The sequence below is a fragment of the Neolamprologus multifasciatus genome, chromosome 18 (genome assembly GCF_963576455.1).
Source record: "Neolamprologus multifasciatus chromosome 18, fNeoMul1.2, whole genome shotgun sequence".
NCBI lineage: Eukaryota > Metazoa > Chordata > Actinopteri > Cichliformes > Cichlidae > Neolamprologus > Neolamprologus multifasciatus.
The window spans coordinates 28,132,259-28,158,031 of NC_140456.1; the positions used below are offsets into that span (position 1 = coordinate 28,132,259).

Here is a 25,773-nt window from a genome sequence, read left to right on the forward strand (position 1 = left end):
CAATCCTCTCCACACAGACAAGCATAAACACACTCGACTATCACTGAATCAAATTTAACACACGTTTGTAATGACGCCAATTCAGTTTACAATAGGGTTCATCCGCTCGGTCAGAAGGTGGCAGTATCCTCGTACACTGGGGAGTACACTGCCATTAAACGAACAGAAGAAGAAGAAAACATCTGCACATGCGCGGTACGGATCGGGTAGACCCGATTTGTACGGTCCGACTTTGCACATGCGCAGTAAGGATCGGGGAGTCCCGATCCGTAACTATCTTTTTATTTTTCGTTTTTGTCTACATTGTACTGAAATGCTTCATTATTGCAAACATTTTAAGATATACTTATTATTCTTAACATCTTAACCGATACTCTGACCCGTAACTATCGTAAAACGCTACGACCGGAAGTAGACACCTTTCGCGCATGCGCGGTACCGATCGGGTTTCCGGTACGGATCGGGTAGCGACACGCGGGATAGTTTCGTGCTGGATGTTATTTGAGAGAAGGAACGAGGTTTCGTTTTCAAGGACAGCAGAAGTTCCAACTGACCGTAAGAGAATTACGTTTTATGTAATATAATGTGCAGCTATTGTTACGATAGTAAGCTGTAGTAAACTACTTCCTTCTCATAGACAGTAGTGTTTAGGATCACCTCTGACTCTTTCCTTTGCGCAGATTCAGCATGTCGGCCCAAAATGCAATGAGGAGCAATAAAAAAGCCATTCATGGGATTCTGTCCGGAGACCGCGGGCTAATTCTCAACAAAGTTTATGAGAATAAGCTGATCACTCAGCGGGAGTACAACAATCTTAAAAGCATCAACAACGCAAACGTGGAGACACACGTCAGTGAGCTCGTGGATACGATCATGAATAAAGGAGAAGATAAATGCAAAGACTTCCTGAACCTCCTGCAAACCGATGGCGCCATTAAAGAAACTTTCCCTCAGCTGGCGAGTTTACAACTGACTTACACCCCCCTTTTATCCAAGCCTGTCCAAGTGTCTTCATGTCAGCACGGTAACACACACGTAACACTGTATAGAAACGCTGTGTCTCCTGTTGTGTTTGGTTGTTTAACTCAGTTTTATTGTTCTTCCCTCAGATGTTCTGCCACAAGATGGAAATATGTCAAAGGTGAGATGCTGATGCAGAAACAGCCTCCTACACTTGTGACATCGCTTGAGACAGATATGTAGATGAAATTCTGTGGTTACGCAGCCTGTAGTAACACATATAAAATCTTGGTGTCCACTCTTTAGGATGTTTATCAAATCATTAGCCGGCCCGTCGGCCTCTGCGTGATCATAAACAATAAGAACTTCTTGGATGGTTCACCAAGAAGAGGATCAGATAAAGACGCCCGTAAGTTTCAGGGGCAGATTTTTTATTCTTTCTTGTTAGTATCTGGTGCTTAAATATTTTTCTCTAATTACATTTTTTGCAGAAAGCTTGGCAGAGGTGTTCAGCTGGCTGGGCTTCAGAGTGCTGATGTGTAAAGACCTGACCAAGGATCAGATGGATCAGGCACTGACGTTTGTTGCTTCCCTGGCAGACATGTCTCAGCTGCAGAAGTTCAACTTTAAAGAGTGGGATGGCAGCAGCTTTGTTGATCCTCAGCAGGTTCTTGAGCACGGTGATGCTTTCATCTGCTCTATTCTGAGTCACAGAAAAAAGGGTGTTGTTTTGGGAACTGACAGGGACCCCTTCCCCATTAAAGAAATTACCCGAAAGTTCAGGGGGTGTGACCAGTCTGTCCTCACTGGTAAGCCCAAAGTGTTCCTGATCCAGGCCTGCCAAGGAAGTAACAAACAGCGTGGAGTGCAGTTGATGGAGACTGATGATGATACTTCACCATTGACCATCCCTGAGGAAGCTGATGTTCTGGTTGCCATGGCCACTGTTGAAGATCATGTTTCATTTAGACATATAGTCAATGGAAGCTGGTTCATTCAGTCTCTTTGTGAGCAGCTGAAGGAGCGCTGTCCCAGGTAATTGTTTTAAAATCACCAAACACATGTGTACACTGACCCTGACAGTGATATCAACATGTTTTTGTATCTCTATAAATGCTCTTAGGGGCGAGGACATCGTCTCCATCCTCCACTACGTGAACGATGATGTAGCACATAGCGAGACCTCCTCGTTGGACAAGCAGATGCCTGAAGTGAGATTCACCCTGAGAAAGAAACTTGTGCTGCCACCTCAGCGCACCTGAAGTCATCATGGAAATACAGCACATCTTACTGTGCAACTAGGGATGCATGATTAACTCAGAGTTACTTATTATGTTTCTTAAAATGTTTCCTTTATATTTTCCATCTTTCTCTCATCATTTTAAATCTTTTATTTTTCTAAATCTGAATCTCGCATTGAGGTGTTGCATTTTATTCATGTAGCAGTTTAATATCAAAGAATAAATCTCAGACTGGGAACACAACTGGTGTTATTTGTGTTGGGAGGTTTTTACATGTGCTGCAGTGAAGCTTCACGGGTGCTTTTCCTAAACTGAGCCTTTACATTCTTAAACCTAGTAACATTACCTAATCAATCAAAAAGGTTACTTTTTTTCTTCAAACAACAAATCTCACAACACTCTCCTGATAGTAACAATAAAAATGTTACATTTAACTTGTTATAATGTCTTTTAATTCTCTCAGAATACATCAGTTTGCTTCAGAACTGTTTGACTTGATTTCTCTCTCCACAAATCCTGAAAGATTACCATGGCTACTATATGTGGTTGAAAGAAACATGTTCCAGCAAAACCTTTTTTCAAAAATGTTGTTTATTTTCTTCTGTCCCTCATTTTGTTTTGTTTTTTTTTTCATGTGGATCTCTGAACTGTTAGATGAAGATAAATACTTGATTTAAAAAAGGAAGGTGAAGTTCAGAGAAGGACATCCCAGTGTTTGAGTGGTCTGTGCTGGAGCAAAGAGACCACAGCTGAAGCCTATTATGGTTAATAGGTATTGCGTAAGTGCTGTAGGAAACATCTGCACTGGCCTTCTATCGTCTGATCACACATTGAAGTCATCTGGGCAGTGCTGGAAAGTAACAGTCTTAAACAATCTGTCTATACGCATTGAAATCGCTATAAATAGTACTGAATATATCCAGATTCAAGTCATGTCATAGATATTAACGTATGATATGCAGCTTATAAATGTTTGGGCTGCCTGCAGAGATGAGCATCTCCCTGTGGTTTGTGTGCTTTGACACTTTCAAGAACCTGGCTTTCTGATCACTGATTACATCAGTGATCTGATTACATCACTGATTACATCACTGATTACATCAGTTGATCAATGTTTATTGTTAGTCTTTCAACCCAGTGTTAATAGGGTTGAAATTGAATCCATAAAGAAAGAACGGGTAGAGCCAAAAAACACCTTTGGTTACACGCTTGTCCATAAGTGACAGTGGCTTCCTTCTCAGGCTCCTCAGAAGCTGGTGTGCCCTCTGACTCTCACCTCCCTGCACTCCTCCATCTCATCCTATATGCAAGTCTGACTGAGTGAAATCCAGAATTTAAAAAACTCTACATCACTCAGCCCTCTGCTTCCTGAAGTGTGGACACAGGTTGAAAATGTGGGAGTCTTGCTGTCCACTACAAAGGACACTGAATCAAACATTTGTTTAAGGTTTAGTGGGATAGGTTTACTGTACATTTCTGAAATCCTACTAAGTTTAAAATAAGAATTGCCAAGAATATTGAATGAAAAAAAATTGACTTTTAGCAACAGAAACATAATATCTACAAATGTATCTATTTAGATTGTAAGGCCAACAAGGGACAATTGTTGAAAATTAGCAGTAGCTATAAACCTATGTGCGGTACATCAGTTTCATGTCTTGCACTTGAACTATGTTAAACTGCACTGTCCCTTTTAAATAAATAAATTCAAATGATCAAATTAAAAAAAAAATCACTTAAGCTCCCTTGTTGCTATAACATGTGAAATGGCCATCATTTTGAAAAGCAAGCATGTTGCCTGTGTTACGGATTCAAATATTGGGAATGGATACAAGAGGAAAACCAAAAATAACCACACTGGTCCGGCCGGGTCAAGTCAAACGATGATTTAATGAACACACGCGTGGGAGATGGACACCATACAGCAGACAGCATCAGATCTCAAAATGGTGGAGCCTTGATCAAACTCTTATAGCCTCTAATGGCCCCCACCTAATCATAAAAGCCTAAACATTCACATTCTTTCTCACACAGCGCCTAAGCTACGACCTCGGCTCCCTGTTTATCTGCTCCTGGTGAGGTGGGGCAGTATGCTCTGTTCTCTTCTAATCAGACAAATAAGGCGATGACTTTCTGTGAACAGTATTTCTTATAACTCAGCAGTATAATGCATCATAAAACAATATCATTCATTCACAATAAATCAACAGTCTAATGTAATGCAAATCAGTTTACCAAATGTAATAGTTATCACCTTCTTCTAGTTCAGGAGCATAATGCAAACTGAAACTACATAATAATTCACAATCTTTAATTAGGGGTCTAACATGGCATAAAATAATATCATAATCCCACAATTCCCCCTGATGAGCTCTTTAGACTTAAAGAGCTCACTTACACCCTGCAATCCAATGTTGCCGGGTTCATTTCTCCTTACTCCTGAGGCCCTTTGTCCCCCTGTTGGGTGAACCATATGTGACATGACCTCTGTGTTTACGCAGTTCAGATGCAAGAAAAACTTTTATTACAACAACAACAGTAGGTACAGATGATACTCCCATCACTCCCCAGTTCTCCCACAGCTTTATTTCGGTGCTACCTTATACCCTCCAAACGTACTCAGACTAGAACCTCTGTCCGAGGAGCTTTTAACCTTTATTTTATTGCTGTAGGCACCAGTGTCTTCCAGTCGGGTGATCCTCTGCTCTTGTTTCCTTCAACCTCAGGGGTTAGACAACCCTTCAGTCGTTGCACAGATCAGGGGATTATTCTGCCCCGATTTCAAACAATGATCTGTGTATTCTGGGATCACAGCTGTGTTCCCCAGGAAAAGGAACAGAAAGGTGTTCTCCTTATGACCAACAGCCTCTCGAACGTCGTTGGTGTGGTGTTCCTGGATTTCCGTCAACCCCTTCGTGGTTATCGCTGTGTTTATTTGATCCATCCTTTTTAGGTGACTAACTGGAGCCCAAAATGCCATGACACTTGAACCCAGTTGATGTTTCAGCAGTCACCGTGTCTGTCTCTGCTGCCAAGGATCCTCGTATATCTGTGACCTCATCTGGTGTCTGTTCCTTTCTCTGTAAGAGACAGAAAACCAAAACACCTCTCTTCCTAGCTCTAACAATCTAATGTTGCTGTCTACTGATCTTTTGGTGATTCAGAATTTGTTTAAAATATTCAGAATGTCCCAAGGACTTATCCTAATTTAGTGTATGTGTGTGTAAGCGTGTTTGCATTTAGCCTGCTGCACTCAAGGCATTTCCTACACTTTATCAGTCCGGACTATCGCCGAACGAAGCTTATGACCTTCAAAAGACCGAGTGCCAACTCATTATAAGCACATTTGCAAGATATATATAAAAATGATTAAAACCACTCATTCTAATAAAAGACATAAAAAACAAATTAGCCATTTCTAATTCTAACATGTGTCCATTCAATTAAGCTAGAAAATTAAAAAAAAAGGTTAGTGACCTCATATCTTAGAAAGTATCAGACTTTCTCCTATCCAATGTCGTTGCTCCAGTCTTGTTATCCTGTGTTAGGGAATGAAATCAATTTAATTGTCATGTTAGATCTGTTCAACTCCTGGCTCCGCCCAGAGCCTGCGTCTTCACAATTGTCTACAAACAAAACCTGTATTATTATGAACTTCACTTCAACATGAACTTGTTGACCACTTTTGACACCTGTAGATAGAAGATTAACATGGGGTTATAACAATCACTGTAATACAAATGTTAATATGTCAATAGCTTTAATAAATGTTCAATGCAATGTTTGTTATATGATTCTAATGTAACAATAATGCTGATGCTAAAATAACAGTAAAACACACCCTTTTTATCCCTTACTGACCACAGCAGGGGCCTCTATGTTTTAATTCAGCCATGAAGCTCACCTGATTCATCACTGAGCCCCACCGGCACTGGCATCTGACAGGGTGGTGCTGCATATTCTTCCTTTAATGTCACTATTTTCAATCTGTTAATTAGAGTGCTTAAACATGAAGTAGACTACATCCACTACAAGTCAATACAACTGTGAATGTGGCCAATTATCAATCTATTACCAATCAATAACAAAAAATAGCTTTTATTTTATGCATGCTTTTAGTCAACCACTCACCCACAGGATCTCCAATCCCAGAAAATTCCTTCTCCTCATTTAATAAGTCTGTCCTCCTTCCATGCCCTGGTAACTGGTCCATCCAGAGCTGTATCATTATGAAATATACATACAACAAGCCAAACCACACCTTGGTCACACCAACCCTTTTCCGCCCTGAAGATGTCCAACGCCATCTTAGTCTGGACTGTCAAAGGTGATTTTAACGCTGATTGTTCCGACAATCCATTTATAACATTTCCTGGTCAGATTAGCCAATCTCTGCACACTGGAATAAACATACTCAACATGATCAACATTTTTCCTGCGTGTTTTTCATCATCTTATTGATTCCAGCGCTCCATCCTTATGTGATTTGCTACATTATGTTTATCTAGAACTCCACTCTGTCTCTAAATGTGTGTAGAATTTTTCATGTTTGGGGTCAAATCTTAAGAATTTGACCATACGTGAAATTAATGGTGTTATTGTAACATGGTAGACCAGTGTGCCTGTGTTAATTCAGCTCCATATTATTGTGTGAAGTTGCACTGGGTTGGGAGTGTTTTTTTGTGTGTGTGTCACATTTTTGGTGAGCCAATGGCTGGAATGGGGTTGGACTAATTAGAGGCAGGTGTACTTGATTGCACTGATACACTGGTCTACTTATAGCCCACACTACAAACACTGCTGTGTCATTTTGTCTCTCTGTGCATGTATGTAATGTGATAATCTGATATGTTTGGGATGGATGGGTTTTGCGCTATGAATTTTATACTGAAGGTGTCATTTTGTCTCTCTGTGCAGGCCAGGGCCTATTATATGCCACAGCCTAAAGGCAGCATAGTTGCACAGGTTGGAGTGATCACTGGCTATATGCTTGCAGGGTAGTGGGTCTCCAAGGATAACTTCTACCCCTGTTAAAGGCAACATGTGGAGTGCAACTGGCCGTGTGGCATAGCTGGCTCTGGCCTTGGGACTGTGTGTTTTTATTTGATTCATGAATGGGACACTGGACTGTTTTATCTTTTATCTCTTGATATTTTTTGTCACTAAATTATCTTTTAGAATTTTATTGACTGTCATCGTTTTGCCCACGACTGAGATGGTTGGTCAGACCTAAAATCTTTCTTTGGGTGTGTTACATTATCACCCCCATCGGGGCTTACCTTTCCCACTTCTGATGATATTCCTCCCTATTCTTTGCAAGTACCCCGTTTTGGTGGCGAGAAACTGTTGGTGTGGTCAAGTGGGCGCTGTAAAAACAAAAGCTCAGGACAGAACAGCTATCAGTCATGTACTTCATACAAAATTAGCATATATTCAATTTCATATTGATCCTCTGAGTGTAATGGTACATTTTAATTTGAATTTATCAAAGCTAAACACAATAATTTTTCTTTATTTTGCTCTTGTTCTTGTGCAGCACCACATCTCAGCACATGCCCCTGTCGGTTCTATGTTACTTTTCTAAATTATTGACTATTTCAATGGAGAACCTAAATGACTTTGACCAACATTTGTCATTACATATCTCTATTTTGAAAGTGACAGTCTATCATTCCCCTGTATCAATAGAGTTTTTTCTTGCTTTTTCTATCAAAATTGATTGACTTTTTACAGTGGCCCGCTATGGTTAATAATAACATGTTCAGTCATGAGTGAAATCAAAGCTTCTCTTCACTTTAGCATTTAACATTCCCAACAATATAATGTGCTGCATTAATCGAAACACAGCTAATAAAACCCAATTTTCTTGATGGAAACATCAGTAGCTCAAAATTAGCAACCAAAGGGTTAAGTCTGCAGTTCACACTCATGTGAAGCTACAGCCTCCCCCCCTAGTCTCTGTCCTCCTACTCCTGCAAAAACAAAACAAAGCGAGACAAAACATCCACCCTTCTTTTACAGGCTGGGTGAATTGTTTGTAGACATGTACTAATCCTAAAGTCGGTACCGTTTTTGTCTCAGTATCAAGTCAGTTAAAACTTTTAGTCGTCAGTCCATCACAGTCCAGTCACATGCATACATTCACACACATTCATACCAGATATTGCTGATAATGGAGTCTCACGCGCAACCTAATCAAGCCTCCATCACCAGCAAGATGACGTCATCATTTTAAAGGAAAACAGTTCCTTGTTTTTTTTTTTTGGACTGGATTGACTCGCTGCAATCCTTTTAGGTTCAGGACTTCTCATGTGATCAATGTCCCATATAAGTGAATTTCTCCAGAGCCCATTATAATCATGGAGAAAAATACTTTGCAACTGTTTTCAGTAAGAATGTTTTATAGCGCTTTAAAGTTCAATCTCTCAGGCCTGGATTAAAGAGCTGATTTGTTAAATCAGGAACTCCCAAAATACCAAAATATCACCACCGGTGGATCACTCCTCTCAGATGTTCTTATTTCAGTGCACTGTAACAAAAGCAAAGACAAACGTAACCAATAAAATACTCATATAATAACTAGGGATGGGTACCGGTATCCGGTGCCATCATGGCACCGGTTCTGACATAAACGGTAGTAACCAGACCGAAAAGCAGCGCGCATTTCGGTGCTTTATTTCGGTGCTTTTTTTTCCTGAGCTGTGATACACTTTCTTCTTCCTTACATTTCTATTGGCGGTTGGCAAACAACTGAAAGGTGCATTACCGCCACCAACTGGTATGGAATGATACACTTTAGATTCTAGCCAATGGACTATGTGCACGTTAGCATATGCTACTTCCGGTGCGGAAACTCCTGTGGGGAGCTTTCTTTCCGGTGTCCTATTCGCGCCTTGTTTAAGCTCCAAAACAAGTTAACCAAATGAATGAATTAAGCGGCGATTTACATTTCTCTAGATGTCTTGGTCATTTACCTAATATAACTGTAAATGATGTTCATCGACTTGTCGATATTTTTTCCCCTGCGCCTCAGAACAAAAGAGAAAAGGGATTAAAATTTTATATTTGTCAGTATCTGTATAATTTTGAAGGTAAGTCACAACATATCCTTCAGAAATACTAATATGTAGAGACCCTTAACAGCAATCATTCATTTATTTATTTTTATATAGGGCTTTTTTACGGTTTGTTGACATGCTGTGTATGTGTGTATTTAACTGTGCTTGCTAATATCGACATAATGGGGGAAACATCTGGCTTTCACTATTGTTCACCCGTAGTTTGCATGCTGAACATTTGCCTGTTTAAATCATAAGAACTGTCACTATACAGAGATGTGCTTCCGAGTGTGGACGATGTGTCTTCTCATTTTGTAATGCAGTTATGCTTGCATTGAGTGATGTAAACAACCAATCGATCTACACTCATCAAACATAAAAACTTATCATTAGATTTTTTTTATGAGAATGTCTGCTTCAAGGGTCTATATATGTTTCTATGCTTATACTTACCAACTAACACGTTATTCTATTACTAACTTTACTGAAATTGTTGTTTTTCTACAGTGTCTGACAAAGAGCAGGGCTCAGGAGAGGTGGTGGTCAGGGCAGAGTGCTTCAGGTCTATGAGGAAAACAGAGAAATCTCACAAACTCAGCGTATGATCATGAAAAAGAGGCAGTGTGAAATTGTGTTTAGTGTATATAGTGCATAATGTATCATAGGATCATGTCAGGCTGTCATATCAGGGAGGTGTTCAGAAATAAATGCATCGGGCAAACATGGATAATACTTTCTAAGGATATTAATTGATGACATTAAATACATTGAAATATTGTACTTTGTAGGTGGTCCTAAAAGATTTGCTGCCTGTGCAACTGCTGCACTTCTCCTGCACGTGCAAGGCTGGAAAAGCTCTGTGCAACCATTGTGTTGCTCTTCTGTTTCAATCTGCACACTATTCGCAGTTGAAAGTCCAAGTCGTTCCCCCAATATTGAGCTGCACTGAAGGTGAACAACAGTGGCATAAGCCCAGAGTTATGGTGAGTGCAATCATCGCAATATTTTTAATGTAACTTTATATTTTATAATTATTTTTTTCCATATTGTAATAGGGGATAAAGCCTGGCCCTGTTGAGAAGATGGCTGTGCTCTCAGCCAAACCCAAAACAAGAAAGACCACAGAGGGAGTGCGGTAAGTGCTTGCTACTGATGAGGTTTCAGATATCATCACAACATTCGTTAGGGAAATACTATTTAATACAGAATGGGGGGCAACTAATTATTGTTAAAAAGCAGATTCTAGTGTTAATATGGTGAGTTTTAGGGCCTAGCAACTAATAAAAATGACTTGTTTCAGCATTTATAAATTTAAAGTTTTGATCTGCCATGGCAAATGTAATGAATAAGAAAGTTGACTTCTTGTCCCCCAGTAGCACTATGACATCATGGTATTCTGTCTGAAGTCTAATCTGAAAACTGAAAATCTGTTTAAAATTATTATGCTTTTTTGTTACATATCATTCAGGAGGTGTTTTTCGAATTTCACACCTCTAATCATTAGTCATAATGTTCATTTGTAAAATGTGTGTGTGTGTATGTACATATATATATATGTGTGTATATATATATATATATATATATATATATATATATATATATATATATATATATATATATATATATATATATATATAGCTATTATTGTACCTGTAATTGTAGTAGATTTCCCTTAAATTTAAAATGTTTGTGTGTGTGTGTGTGTGTTTTCTGTAACATCCAGGAGCAAACTGTACAAAGGCCTTTACGGGGACCTTCCTGACCTCTCGGTTCTGCGGGTATCTGAAGTGTACCAAACCTTCTCTGATGCTGACCGGCCTATGATTTGTACCATGGGAATAAGTGACGATATCCCACTTGTGGAGTCACGTTTTGGCAAGGTGCAACAAGGAAGTCCACTTTCTTATCAGCAACCATCCAAAGAGAAAGCGCAGACTCTTCATAATGCTCCACCTCCACCATCATTGCCACTGCAGGACTACAGACTGAAACCATCAGAGTGCATGTTTGTCTGTTCCAGGAAGCAACAGCTGCACATGAAAAGTCTGGAGGTGACGCTGGAAATGTCCCAGAGCATAGAATGTGCTACGCGAGAGCAGAGTGAGTGTGACGATTGGTATAATGTACGGAGACCACGAGTGACTGCATCTCGTTTTAGAGAGATCTGTCATGTGAGCAAATCCTCTGAAGAGCTGCTGGCTGAACGCATCTTAAAAGGTACTCACCAGACAGGCCCTATGAAGAGGGGTTTAGAGTTAGAGGCAGATGCGATCTGGGAATACTGTCAGATAAAACGAGTGAACCACTACAAATGTGGATTTGTGGTGCACCCAGATGCGTCATGGATTGGTGCATCACCCGATGGTATCATTTTCGACCCCTTGGAGCAACCTCCGTTTGGCCTAGTAGAAATGAAATGTCCAAACATTAAAAGTTATGTAGATGCACCTTACCTCAAGGTCAGCAGAGGGACATTGCAGCTTAAACCAACACATGCCTATTATTGGCAAGTTCAGGGCCAGCTGCTAACTACAGGTATGAGTTGGTGCGATTTTGTAGTCTCCACTCAAGAAGATGTCTTCATACAAAGAATACAGAGGGATGAGGGTTTGATGGAGACAATGAAGCCTAAGATAGATATGTTCTATTTTCACGTGTACATGGACAAATACCTTGCAGTGTCATAAATGGGCAGCTTGTCATTCCTGACTTTAATGTCATAAACTTACATGGTGGGCAAGGGCCATTGTATTATTTGCTTGTTTTGTTTTGATCAAAATAGAAATCTGTTAATAAAAGTAGGTTTGGTGAAGAGTTCACACAGACGAGTTTTGTGTTATTAATATCAGCAGTGTTTGTGTTCAAAACACGGGTTTTTTTTGGTAGAAAAGAATTTGATATCCTTACTGTTGTAAAACTCAAAGTATGTTAAATAAAGTTGATAATTTGAAATCTGTGTTTTTTATTTTCAGAATTCCAGAGAAACAGTATTTAGTATCTTTATAAAATCTATTGCAATCAATAAGAAGCACACAGAACAGTGCAATAGACAATGCGGTTAAAGTAAGGCAGTTTTATTTGCAGAGTAACAGTAAAACATCAAGTGATTTATTATTTAACTTTATCCAGGAAAGGGGGTGTGTTAGCTGTTGATCAATTTTACTTAAGTAACAAAATTTGCTACTTAAATTCTTGGAAAGTAACTAAATACATGAATTTAAAATAATAACAATATTCTAAAGATATTCAAAGTATTCAGAATACAGTATTCTGACTAGACAATGTAATGGAATGTGCTTTTAATCAACCACCCATTTTTTGACCAGTGGTCCGTATTGATAATTTGTGAGGAGACATGCAACAGTAAAAATTTGGTTTATACTCCCAGAAATGGAGAGAGGGATGACAGTGTCAAAAAGTTTGTTTTCTTTAACCCTCCTGATGAGCCTCTCCACGTGGACCCTCAGACGTGCAATGGACTGGGTTCTAAGGACATCCAACTCTGACATTTGAGCTTGCTTGGACAAAAAGGCTGGGCGATGGACTTTCCCAGGCACCAGCTCATCTACCAGAAACCCTTTGTCCACCATTATATCCATCTCAGGTGTCAGGAGGGAGGTGATGCCAGAGTGACGGAAAATCTCCTTGTCACTGATGGAGCCTTCAAAAAGTGCTGAGACAAATGTCAATGCTCCATTGGGGGACATGCCAATAAGCGCTTTGAAAGTGGAGTGCGACTTGTAAGTTGAAAATACCTCGCTCTGGAGCAGAAGGGAGGAGGGTGTTTGGCATCTCATTTCAGTACAGTCCAGAATGACATGGGTATTTTTATAAGTCCCACTAAAATCCGTGGAGCAGTTTGCTCTCACTCTGCCAGGTGCCATCCAGATGGAGACAGATCCAAGCAAAGTGTACAAAAAGTTGGACCATGACACAAGTATTCTACTCACTGTAGCTCTGTGGATGTTAAACTTGTGACAAAGCTCCCTTTGTGTACAGCCGGTTGCCAGATAATTAAGGAACAAGAAGAGCTCATCAATTGGCAACAATTTCTGGAAGAGAAAAAAAATTGCTGCAGTCACAAAAATGTGCAACACACACAGATCAAGCAGGTAGTAATTGTGTAGAACTTACAGTTGGTCTGTTTACAGGGATCTCTGTGGATGTGCTGGTGGAAAGGCTCTTCTGACCACTGGTGACCCTCACCATCCTGCTTGTTGCCTCTTGGATTAGATTCCAAAAGGCCATCAAATGCTCATATGACGGAAATCTGCATTTAAATGGTGGATGTTAACATAGTTTTTTTATCTGCAGCTATTGCTAAATTTCAGATGACATTACAACTTTCTATTGGTAAATTTAATACAGATCAGAGGTAAGTTACATTAATATTTTTAAAGTGATGAGGCTAGAAACGAAAACCAACTCCAGCCTTGTGTTAAAATGCACTTTTGTGTGGTAATATTATTAAGGTCATGGGTCACTAGTTGAAAACTTCAGGATTTCTTACCTTGTATAGTACCGAATGTCCTCAGGTGATGTGGCAAATCGCTGCAGTCCAAATCCCTGCGTCAAATGATACGACTCAAGCTGCCGTCTAAGCTCCTCAATCTCCCGTGACATAGTTTCATATTTAATGCGGTCTACCACAATCAAAGGACTTGCTGCATAGTCGTGGTCGTCAATCAGGGGAATGGAGGCAGGAGCAGACTCAGTACAACCAGTAATGGGCATATCAGACACATCGTTTTCATCCTCTGTGTTGTAATCTACGGTTGCCATAGCCACGGTATCAGCATGTCGAGGTCGGCGCTCCCAAACTCCGGGTCGCTCCGTCTTTTTTGAAAAATTATTCCAGTGGAATAAGGAGGGAACAGCTTTCGGCTGAAGACAACGCTTACCAGAGGAAGACACGAAAATCTCTCCTGTCTCAAAATGCCGACTACACACTCTAGACCTGGTTGTAACTGTGAAGCCGTCCCTTCTGATTTTTATCAGCCATTGTGCTCGCAATTCAGAATCTGTGGGAAAGGAGTGGAAACTTAACATCTTGTTAAACCTCCCTCCAGCAGTACACAGCGGGACACAGCAATGGTGACCGGTCCCACCTTCTGCTCTTTGTAATTTGAAGCGATCTTTCCGTTTCTGTTTGTTAGACATCATTTTGAAGTCCATCTCCGCAGTAGCGATTGACGGCGAAATAAAGCTACCGGAAATATACAACCCCACATCCGGTCTCAAACCAGGAAGTTAGCATTTTCTCGTGCACAGAGTCCATCAATTTACGTTTCGAGGATAGTAGGCGGGTCCAGGTACGTACGTTCTTTTAGAGCAGAGCTACAGATTAAAAATGCCCAAGGCAAAGCGGTCAAAAGTCTGGCTGTACTTCACAGCAAAAGATGCAAACTCAGCAGCTGCAACAAGTGCTTTAAGCTGATACTGTGATGCTGTCAAAGGAGGTCACACTTTACGATGAACCTAGCCCTGCCAGTGTAGCAGAAATGATGATGATGATGATGATGCAGCAGCAGCCGTTCTTCTCTGCGTGAGTAGCTTAATGTTGTTCGTGTGTAATTTACGTTGAGTAAGCTAACCGCGTTATTAAATTAATGCATGTAAGGTGAACTAGCAAACACCATCATAGCTACATGCGGCTGTCTTCTTGTTTGATGGCAGATACTCCCTTCACCCTGGCCAAAAAGGCTAAAATGACCGAAGAAAAAGTGGAAAACAGCTAAACATGAGAGGTTTTTGGACAAAGTTTGTGTTTTTTCCATTGTTTAAGCTGCTTCCAGCCCAGAGTGATACCATATATGCCCTATACCTGCAGAAAAGACTAACATTGTTATCTTTTTACAAAAAAAAACAGCTGAACATGAGAGGTTTTCGGACCAATTTTGTGTTTTCCATTCTTTAAGCACCGGTTTGAGCACCGTATAAGCACCGGCACCGTTTCAAAAGTACCGGTTTGGCACCGGTATCAGATAAAACCTAAACGATACCCATCCCTAATAATAACAAATACTGGGGCCCGTTGGAAACATGTCCAAGCATAAAACCATCTTTCTCTCTCTTAGAGAAAGAAAACAATCCAAACCTCACTGATAAAATCAACCTAGTGTTAAGCAAAACCCAAAATCAACCAAAACTTCACCAGAAAGTTTTCCTCCGTCCCAGGACAATATTGTGTTTGCATACAGGTACCGTAACTTCTTTTGCACTGACAAAAAACATGTTGGACTTATTTGATTCAATAGTGGACACTAGTTGCACACAAATGTTTTGCTTTGGTAGAAACTTAAACAACTGAGTTAAATCAACACAACCTTTTCATATTCAGTTAACCTGTGCATTTTGAGTTCATATTACACGATTAAGACATGTTCAGATGGAGTAAGTTAAGCTCCTGGAATATTTTAATCCTTCACAATTCTGTCATTTTATTTCAACACTATTCAATAACTTTTATCCAAATTCTACTTGGTCCCTTAAATACTACATGTTGTCTTCATATTGCCTACGGTTCAACAAAGTCTAAATTCTGATTACCATAAAAATTGAATGGGTCTACAACAACTACCATCCTCCTATCTTTATCCTAATTGCACGAGGGCTGGGAAATACCTCTAAAGTGATAGGTTACGAGGCAGGGTGCACCCCGAACAGGTCACCAGTCTATCACCTAGAAACAAACAACCATTTACACTTACATTCACGGATAATTTAGAATCATCAATTAACCTAGCTCTAATAGCTTCATGACTTTTCACTGTGGCAGGAAACCAGAATACCCATACAGAAACCACTGCAAACTAGCCAGACTGTGGACTTGCACCCCAGAACCTTCTTACTGTGGAGCAACAGCACTCACCAGCATGCCAACAATGTAGGAAATACAGGGAAGCTATGATTTCCTGTTGAATTTTGTACAGATCTTTAAAGTCTGAGGCAATTGTGTTAAATACACGTGGGATGCTTACGTAAATCCAAGGGCTGGCCCCCTTTTCTTCTTTTTTTTTTTTTTTTTCAGTGTGTTCCTCCTTCAATTAAATCTCAATCACAAAAATGTGGCGCTCCGAAATAAGGCTCACACCGTTAATTCATAATTTTCACTCTGTACCACTGCTCCTTATCAGGCTGTGCGAAGCACAGTAAACAATTCAGTCGAGGCCTTGAGCCATAAACAGACATCACTCACAGACATTGTTTTCATAACCAAACTGCTCTAGACCCTGTCCCCTAAATCTACACAAATGCCCTCTGGGTGACATGAAATGCATTTAACCAATTAACAATCAATGGCTTCTTGTTGTTGTAACAGATTCTGTATTTGGACATTTGTGTGCAGCATTTTGCGTATCAGCATAGCATTTGTTAGTAAAGCATTCTTCATTGCAGCAGCGTGTGTGTATCACTCTTCATTGCACAAACATGTGTATGTGTGTATGTGTGTGTGTGTGGAACACTTCTCAGTGAATTGAATCAGCATTTCAATTTGTGTGCGTGTGTGTGTGTCATTTCTCAGTCAATCAACGAGTGCATATGTGTTCATATGTGTGTGAGTCAGTGTATGTAAATGTGTGTGTTTGTGTGTGTGTTTGTGTTCATCACTTTCCTGTTCTGGTGTTCTGGGTAAACCACGGCCTGAAGCGCGCTCTGGGGTCCTGCCCTCCCCCTTTTCAGTCCGTTTGGGTCCATTGGTGCTGCTGCCCAAAGTTCTCTCCATACTGGTTCTGGCCCCAATTGAGGCAGTCCTTTTCTCCAGTGTCCTGCATCTTCTCCTTGTCCAGCTCCTCCTTAACTTGACCCTTTTTGCTTCTGTAGGTCCTTCAGGGTTTGCTCCTGCTGTTGGAGCTTCTCGTCAGGTTTGACAACCTCCTGCTCCAGCAAGCTCCGGCCTGATTTAAAGTCCTGTATCTGGGACTCCAAGCCTGACTGATGGGTTCGATTAGCAGCCAGCTCCTCCTGAGCCATGCTCAGTTTCTGCTCTGATGTCTTGAGCTCTCACTGAGGGCAGAAACCTCAGAGTCTTTTCCGTACACGTCAGATTGAAGTTTATTGATGTTTTCCTTGCTTTGCTCCACGGCCTTCTGCAGCTCTGCTGTTCGGCTCTTCTCAGAGGTCAGCTCCTGACCGAGCCCTGACACCTGTGCCTTCAGCTTATGTTCTTCTGCTGCTTTTGTCCAATCTGAGGTGCCTTCTGACCTCAGTTACTCCTCGTGTCTCTGGCACGCCCTTTTTGCTGCCCGATCCTCCGTGTTGGTCCGTCACTGTCCTGCACAGTTTTAATGCAGAGTTGTTAAGGTCAGCATTCTTTTGCTCGGCCTCACTTTTCATCCGGGCTTAATAGGCGTCTCGTCACAGCTCTGTCAGCTGAAGCTGTCTGGAAATCTCCCCCGTGTAGTGAAACGGGCCTTGGATTTAACGTTCTCCGTCTCCGCTGCATGAGATCTCTTTCCTGCAGCACTGTTGACATTCTCAGGCTGTTGTTGTGAGTCCAGCTGCTGTAGCATTTGGTCAGGGTCACATCAAAGATGGTAGAAGGGAGAGCCAAGATGGTAGAGGGGAGAGCAGGAGTCCAGGTCAGCCTCGGCTTTCCGGGCCGACAAAGCAGCCTGTAATTAAGCATAAAGAGAAAAAACAAAAACAAAAACAAAAACAGACGAACAGGAAAATGATGTTGTTTGAAAATAATGTTGTTTTGGCTATGTTATTCAGAGAGGGGCCAGGCCCTGTGTCAGCCTTCTCCCCCCCTTTTTTTTGTTTTTTCTCACTATATAATCAACTCATAACCCACCAAGTTGACAGGACAACACAAGTACACGTTAAAATTCTTAAGATCATGTTTAATAATTCAAAAAAGGAATTTTATTTCATTCAGTAATCACTTGTATTAATCAATCACAGGAAAACATGTCACAATTTGACTCTTTTAACCACTAAATTTGTTGTTTCATCACTGGTTTGTGATTTACCAGTGTCTGTCTTTTTGAAGTCAAGTTGTTGTCCTGCAACCCAGAGAGTTTAATTGTTAGTAGTGGATAGACTTTATCATTTAACATCAGGTGTATGTTAAGTTTCGCTGCTTTAAACTTGCTGGAAAATCTTCACATGTTCATGAATGTAAGCTGTTTCTTCATTGCGTGTGTGTGCGTTTGTGGGTTATTTTAACTTTTTCTCCAACAAGGCATTTCTCTAGCACTTGCCTTTCTCATACATTTCTCTGGTTGTGTGTGTATTTAATTTTGTTTCCCAAATTTTGATTTCCCACCTTAAATAACAGCATTCCATGTCTTCAGCCAGGAATTAGAGCTTGCTTGTGAGATTCAGGGACACATGGTGCCAAAAACAATTCAGTGAAAAACTTGCCTGAACATTTCCAGTGATGGTAACCGATAACTGGAGGAGAAGATGTCCTTTTAGCTTCTTTTTCGGGTGGGGACAAAGTGAGAGGTCAAGCTGTAAAATTTTGAGCCAGAGCTTGGCATGTGTGTCGTCCCAATTTTATTAATCTATCCTTTTGCTGCTGTACTCAGGTTTCCAGGTTGAGAGAAATCCACCTGTATTAAGAGACTAAAACATTCATTTACTATTTTTCTTAAAACATCCATTTGGTTCATCCACCTAGATTTTACTCTCTCTCTTGGTGCATAGTTCACACAGTCAGGCAGTTGCCTTTTATGGGCATGCAAGTTTCCGGTCACTTACCCCCAGCAGCTGCGAAGCCGTCTCTCCCATATCAAAACTCAGCCAAACATCAAACATTCACCGTAGTCATTCAAAACTTTATTTGTAATATTATAATCAGCAAAATCAGCGTTTTAATTACAGGCATGTTTCATTGTTTGCAAATCATAATTATAAAACTCAATAACACGCTAAACAGGAAGTCCTCTGTGGGCTTCACAGCAGCCACCTCATTTGCATGTTCACACAAAATAGCTCGCAGCGCTGCAGCGCGCTATCGTCACACACAGCCTCGTTTCACACTCAACTCTCTATGTTATTTTACAAAGACGTCTTATATTTACAATCATTCTCAGGCCTGAAAGTTTTAGCGCCTACACAATTTTGACAAATTTAAGATAACGGGTCCAACCGAAGAAAGTCCAACTTTTTTGTAATCAATTAACCAGTATCAGCCTCTAACTGTATCTGGCCTCATCTCTAAAGTCCCTAACTCAATTTAAAGTGTCCAAAAAAGCGCAGATAAGGAGCCTCTAACTCCTAGCTTGTTCCAGGATGCCCTGTACCCCACAGTCAAGCCAACTGAACTAACCCTGTTCGCCGACAGGTCAAGGTCGCGCGTCCGCGGCCAGGAGGGAGCGTAACCTCCGGGCTATGCGCCTCTTAGTGGCCTCTAACCACCGTTCTAACAAAATTTATAATACTTTTAAACAACAGACAACACCCAAAAAACAAGAGTATGACTGAGGCAGATGCAACGTTATGGACAATGGAGCCTCTAACTCTCAACATGGCCAACACAGATGCAATCTTTTAAACCAATGGAGCCTCTAACTCACAAACTGACCAATTCCCTATGAAACTACCTGAGCCTCTAACTCAGTATTATTTTCTTTACCTGAGCCTCTAACTCAGTATTATTTTACTTTATCTTGAGCCTCTAACTCAGTATTATTTTCCTTTACCTTGAGCCTCTAACTCAGTATTATTTTACTTTATCTTGAGCCTCTAACTCAGTATTATTTTACTTTATCTTGAGCCTCTAACTCAGTATTATTTTCCTTTATCTTGAGCCTCTAACTCAGTATTATTTTCCTTTACCTGAGCCTCTAACTCAGTATTATTTTACTTTATCTTGAGCCTCTAACTCAGTATTATTTTCCTTTACCTTGAGCCTCTAACTCAGTATTATTTTCCTTTATCTTGAGCCTCTAACTCAGTATTATTTTACTTTATCTTGAGCCTCTAACTCAGTATTATTTTACTTTATCTTGAGCCTCTAACTCAGTATTATTTTCCTTTATCTTGAGCCTCTAACTCAGTATTATTTTCCTTTACCTGAGCCTCTAACTCAGTATTATTTTACTTTATCTTGAGCCTCTAACTCAGTATTATTTCCCTTTATCTTGAGCCTCTAACTCAGTATTGTAACTTATAAGCTTATTTCAAGTTTCAAAACTCATGAGATTTTTCATCAAAATCAAAACAGGCCTTCACCAGTAATTTCAGTGAGTAGACTTTTAATTTATACAGACCAATTTGGCACAGTTTGGATTTACATTCAACAGGTTGTGCCTCACCTTTAAATGTGCCGGCTTGCCCACTCACGTCAGACCACTGGCTCGTGCCTGCCCGTTCAACCACCTCGGACCGTCCAAACCTCCAAAACTTCCATCCCAATACCACAGGACGAGCCCCCAAAACTGTTACGGATTCAAATATTGGGAATGGATACAAGAGGAAAACCAAAATAACAACACTGGTCCGGCCGGGTCAAGTCAAACGATGATTTAATGAACACACGCGTGGGAGATGGACACCATACACAGACAGCATCAGATCTCAAAATGGTGGAGCCTTGATCAAACTCTTATAGCCTCTAGTGGCCCCCACCTAATCATCAGGGCCTAAACATTCTTTCTCACACAGCGCCTAAGCTACGACCTTGGCTCCCTGTTTATCTGCTCCTGATGAAATGGGGCAGTATGCTCTGTTCTCTTCTAATCAGACAAATGAGACGATGACTTTCTGTGAACAGTATTTCTTATAACTCAGCAGTATAATGCATCATAAAACAATATCATTCATTCACAATAAATCAGCAGTCTAATATAATGCAAATCAGTTTACCAAATGTAATAATTATCACCTTCTTCTAATTCAAGAGCACAATACAAACTAAAACTACATAATAATTCACAATCTTTAATTAGGGGTCTAACATGGCATAAAATAATATTATAATCCAACACGTCCTACCCGGACACCGGCCGTCGAAGGATCCTACCGATCCTTCTGAGCATTCTTCCCCTGAATTTGGACACAGCCATTGTCAGGTCATCTGTTAATCTCTCCACAGTAGTCATAGTCTTCCATAGTTGTCATAGGTTTCACAGTTTGGTTATAGTTTTTTCACAGTTTATTCATAGTTTTATGTTGCTAATGTTATCGGCCGCAATGAAGGCTTGCTTTTTGTTAAAACCTGCAACTCCTCTGTCAGCATCTGCTTTTGGGTCCTGTTCCAGAAACACACGGCACACCCGGCCGTGACATAGCGGCTTCTGGGTCCAAACTCCTCTTCAGTTCTCAAAGTCAAACTAACCCTGCAGCGTCACTGAGAGTTACAAACTGTCTAAATTGTTTCATCTTTCATAAAATGATCGATGTAGCTGCTCTACCAGGTGTAACAATTAAGTTTAACACTAAGGCATCCATGAAAACAGGAATTATGACGTTTAACAGGCTTAAGTTAGCACAGTATTAGTTTCCATTTAAACATAATATACCATGTTCTGACTGAGGGATTTCTGAAAAATGAAAATGTAAAGCTCCGCTATCACTTCAGACATAAATGAAAACAGAAAACTAAACAGTAGTGACGTTTGTAGGATTACTGAATGTCCTTTGGCCATTAATTTTTTAAAAAACAGAACTTCTAAACACACGAAAATATTCCCGCTACATTTATGTTCCATTTAAAGTAATCAGACACTAAACCTGAAAATGAAGTCAATCACACATGAATCCAAAGGTTACAAAAATTAAAATGTCTCAAAGCAAGATGCACCTTCGGGTCTTATTCTCCTCATGTGGGAATATTAACATAATTTTACATTTAGTTTTAAAGTAGTTTAATAAGAATAAAGCAAGTATAAGTCAGCTTAAACTGTTTTGACTGACTTAGAATTGACTCCATGTAACTTTAAAATTTAGAAAAATAAAAGATTTAGAATGATAAAAACGGACAGAAAATATTGCAAGAAATATGGTATGAAACCCTGAATTAATCATCTATTCTTAATTATGGAGTAAGGTGTGCTGCGGTGATTTAGATGGTGATTTGTGGTGATTCTGTTGCACCCAGGTGGCAGCACAAATTTCTTCCTCAGGGTAAAGCTCATTTCAGGCCTCACAGACTCATGTTAAAATGCCCAACACTACAAAAACACTATACTGCAAACTATATATAGTTTTCATAGTTTTAACCATATTTATATCCTGTTCATAGCCTGTACATAGCTTGTACACTCACTACAGCCTGTACATACTTATAGTTATATCATATTCATAATATACCTTCACACCGTGTACATTGTAAAATACCTATAATAGATCAATATTCTGTAATATATCTATATTATTGCTAAAGCACTTTCTGGATGGATGCACACTGCATTTCGTTGCCTTGTACTTGTGACATGTGCAATGATAATAAAGTTGAATTCTATTCTATTCTATTCTAAAAGAATAAACATGTTTACAGCTTTAGGGATTTATAGCCAGTTTAATTTCCCATTAAAAGGCCAGCTGTGAGACAGTCACTGTATACTTGAATAAAAAAGGGCTGAGGAATTTGGAATAATTAAACACCAAAACCAAAATTTAGAATTAAACTATAAAGAAAAACAACACCAGTCATTCCTTTTAAAAAATATATAATTTTTTATAATTGTCTATTATCATATTTCTTTTTGTTTTGAGTCATTAAGTATACAAGTTCATTTGTTGTATATCATACACAGGACCTAACAAAATATCACACGTTTCTACAAATAAAGGGTTGAAAACAATATATACGACAGTGAAATTTTCCTTTTTATTTATTGAATTCATGTCCCAAAAGAAAGTAATTTGCTTATAATAATTGTCACCATATTTCTACTACTCTTATGTAATTTCTTTTGAAATTGTACTTAACATATATCTGTAATTAGTCATAACAAGTTGTGGGTTGGATGCTTGAAAGTCTGAAACCAGAGCATATAGAAGGTGAAGGAATCTGGTTCCCGCTCAGGTGATGTAGACTACTCTGAAAAGTACTACTACTCTGATTTTATTAGACCAGCAGCACCAAAAGTATGATGTCTCCCCAACTTTAAATATAGGACACAGGCACTTCTGCCTATATGTAAACACCAATGAAAACACAATAATATACATTTTAGTAATCACCTCAGTGCCCAAATTCAATGACATGTACACATTAAATGGCATTATTAATCAGTTTTTAAATGTGGAGGAACGGTTTGTAAAACAAATGACCACCACTTAATCACAATTCAGTAGCGTATAATTATGTGGCAGAAAAAAAGACGACCCAGGGTCCCTGACCAGTTATGAATTATATTATTATTGTATGTATATTTGGTATTGCTGTCCTTCTCCCTGTTTGCGGGTGTGTGTGTGTGTGTGTATATGTGTTTTGGCGAGCGCCGGTTTGCGGGCGCCTTCAGGCCTAGTGGGTGTGGCCCTGCTGGCGGACTGGCCACACCCGAAGCCACACACCTGCTGATCAGGCCTCGTCGGGGGAGCTACTTAGGAGAGTCTTGGAGCTCCCCCACGACGCGGGATCATTGCGTGAGACTCCACGTTAGTCAGCCAGTTGAGCTTGGTTAGTGTGTGTGTGTGTGTGTGTGTGTGTGTGTGTGTGTGTGTGTGTGTGTGTGTGTGTGTGTGTGCGCGCCCGCGGTTGTATGTGTCCTGACGGCTGCTTCTATTGTGTTCCCAGGAGAGGTGTGGAGTGCCAGACAGCAGCAGCACGGGGAGTGCTGAGACACTGGAGCGGAGAGCACAAACACTGGGAGAAGACACGACACGGGAGTCTGGGGAAAGCACGGGGATTTATTGTTGTTTAGTTCCATACACTGTAAATAAATGCACTGTTTAGACACAGAGCACCGCGCCTGGGTCCTCCTTCCCTACACCTCCACGGTCTGCCAGCCAGACTGTGACAAACAATTTCAGAAGCTAGATTTTATAACCACATTTTATATACTATGATATTTTATTTGATTCTTGAGATGAGATCAAAATAGAAATTCATTCATACATACACACTGTAAACCAGGCTCATCAAGTCTATGTGAATCTGGGACTTATTTTTGGTCACAGGCGGGTGACAGGTTTGAGGACGAGCTTCTTGGTGAGAGTGAATCTGGGCTCTGGCATTTGTTTGTATTTGTGGATGAAAAACTCTCTTTTGCTGACCTCCCTGTTCACACGTGTCAGGACAGTGAGGATATCATCCATCTCCTGACTGCAAGGAAAACATCAGAAACACACTAAAAAAAGACAACTTGAATTTTTGGAATATTTGAAACATTGACCTTTCTGATGTTTTACATAAGCACATCTTACATCACCAAAAGCAGACCTACATATTACTGTTTTCTTCCAAAGTAGCATTGTATCCTATTTCTCTCACCTTTCTGCTGATCTTGTCAGCTGCTTGCACAGCTCCTGGGTGTAGATACATCCTGTGACTCTGTTTTGAAACGTCACGAAATCCTCCACGGTGGCCATGCCTATCAGAAAGTCTGATTCTGAAGGCACTGTCTCAAACTCTCTCCCCGGGTCTGCATTTCCTTCCAAGAAGAATTGTGTCTCCCTCCCATCCTCTTCAGGCCCCAAGCTGAAGGGACAGTATCCAGAATTTGCTTCTTCTTTTTTCAAAGCGGTCTTAAACAATAATCATTGGCTGCTTCTTCAATCATTTTTAGTTCAATTCTTTTATCTGATCTGAGGATGTTTTTCCTTTATCTTTAGGCACTTTCTAAAAACACATTTCTTCAAATTTATCGGATGTAAACTGTCAGTCCCTATAAAGATAGTGGACAGAAAACTATCTACAGCAGGTGAACAGTACATGAAATCCATGTCCCTAATAAATATGAAGAAAATCTAGCACCTGAGAGATCTGGCCCTTCAGTTTATCCAGCTACTGCTCACTTAAGTCTCATCAGACAAGGTCTTCGTGGAAGGGTGGCTGTCAACAAGCCATTCTTAAAAGGAAACGGGAAGAATGGGTTGAGGCATGCCAGATAACACAAGACCTGCAATGAAATCAGTCCAGGTCTTATGCAGTGACGGATCCAAATGTAAAACTTTTGGTGTGTGATTCTTATATAATGTTTTTTTCTTCTTTGAGGGCTCAAAGTGCTTTATGCAACCTGTCTCATTCACCTGTGGTTGTCACTGTATACAGAGGTCAAGAGAGAGGTACAACACTGGTCTATATGATGTATCGCTGTCTGGTTTGAAGCAGCATTTTAACCAGTACCTTATATAACCTATTACACCTCGGCAGCTCCTTTACCTGTAATGTTTATTTTTGGCAGTTGCTCAAATATTAAGAAGTGGTGTAAGAGTGTAAGATTTGATTTTATGATTCTTAGGTGAAAAACACTTTTCTAGAGTTTGGAAAACACCAAATAAAAAATTCCTATTTATATTTAAGAAATGACAAAAATGTACCATTTCATTTGCCACTGTGGATAATTTTTATTCAGTTCATAATTACAAAAATCACATTTATCAAACCAAACACA

At 40.1% G+C, this 25,773-nt stretch overlaps 3 protein-coding genes and 1 pseudogene across 3 annotated transcripts; 2 read left to right on the top strand and 2 right to left on the bottom strand.

Moving 5' to 3' along the window:
• Window positions 1–424: 424 nt before the first annotated feature.
• Window positions 425–9,864, top strand: LOC146498249 (caspase-8-like). Its single transcript, XM_085141952.1, has 6 exons — window positions 425–555; window positions 681–1,024; window positions 1,110–1,141; window positions 1,267–1,369; window positions 1,452–1,995; window positions 2,084–9,864. The coding sequence occupies exons 2-6, from the start codon at window positions 688–690 to the stop codon at window positions 2,220–2,222; spliced, it is 1,155 nt and encodes a 384-aa protein (XP_084998078.1). The 5' UTR covers window positions 425–555; window positions 681–687; the 3' UTR covers window positions 2,223–9,864.
• Window positions 9,396–11,512, top strand: LOC146498250 (uncharacterized; annotated as a pseudogene).
• Window positions 11,513–11,899: 387 nt separating this feature from the next.
• Window positions 11,900–21,089, bottom strand: LOC146498251 (uncharacterized). The gene is made up of 3 exons (XM_085141947.1): window positions 13,770–21,089; window positions 13,394–13,529; window positions 11,900–13,311 (listed from the first exon to the last, which is right to left on the bottom strand). The coding sequence occupies exons 1-3, from the start codon at window positions 14,432–14,434 to the stop codon at window positions 12,559–12,561; spliced, it is 1,554 nt and encodes a 517-aa protein (XP_084998073.1). The 5' UTR covers window positions 14,435–21,089; the 3' UTR covers window positions 11,900–12,558.
• A 1,836-nt stretch (window positions 21,090–22,925) lies between these two features.
• LOC146498252 (caspase-8-like) lies at window positions 22,926–25,715 on the bottom strand. Its single transcript, XM_085141961.1, has 2 exons — window positions 24,651–25,715; window positions 22,926–24,482 (listed from the first exon to the last, which is right to left on the bottom strand). Exons 1-2 carry the CDS (start codon window positions 24,746–24,748, stop codon window positions 24,332–24,334), a joined length of 249 nt encoding a protein of 82 aa, XP_084998087.1. The 5' UTR covers window positions 24,749–25,715; the 3' UTR covers window positions 22,926–24,331.
• Window positions 25,716–25,773: the final 58 nt, after the last annotated feature.

Bases quoted from the DNA above. Each gene is read 5' to 3' on its own strand.
- LOC146498251 (XM_085141947.1), bottom strand. From the start codon at position 14,434: ATGGACTTCAAAATGATGTCTAACAAACAGAAACGGAAAGATCGCTTC. The intron at 13,530-13,769 runs GTAAGAAATCCT...ATTTAAATGCAG, and splicing joins GACATTCGGTACTATACAAG to ATTTCCGTCATATGAGCATT. The intron at 13,312-13,393 runs GTAAGTTCTACA...TTTCTCTTCCAG, and splicing joins TCCCTGTAAACAGACCAACT to AAATTGTTGCCAATTGATGA.
- LOC146498252 (XM_085141961.1), bottom strand. From the start codon at position 24,748: ATGGCCACCGTGGAGGATTTCGTGACGTTTCAAAACAGAGTCACAGGA. The intron at 24,483-24,650 runs GTGAGAGAAATA...TTTTCCTTGCAG, and splicing joins CTGACAAGATCAGCAGAAAG to TCAGGAGATGGATGATATCC.
- LOC146498249 (XM_085141952.1), top strand. From the start codon at position 688: ATGTCGGCCCAAAATGCAATGAGGAGCAATAAAAAAGCCATTCATGGG. The intron at 1,142-1,266 runs GTGAGATGCTGA...TCCACTCTTTAG, and splicing joins AAGATGGAAATATGTCAAAG to GATGTTTATCAAATCATTAG. The intron at 1,996-2,083 runs GTAATTGTTTTA...AAATGCTCTTAG, and splicing joins CTGAAGGAGCGCTGTCCCAG to GGGCGAGGACATCGTCTCCA.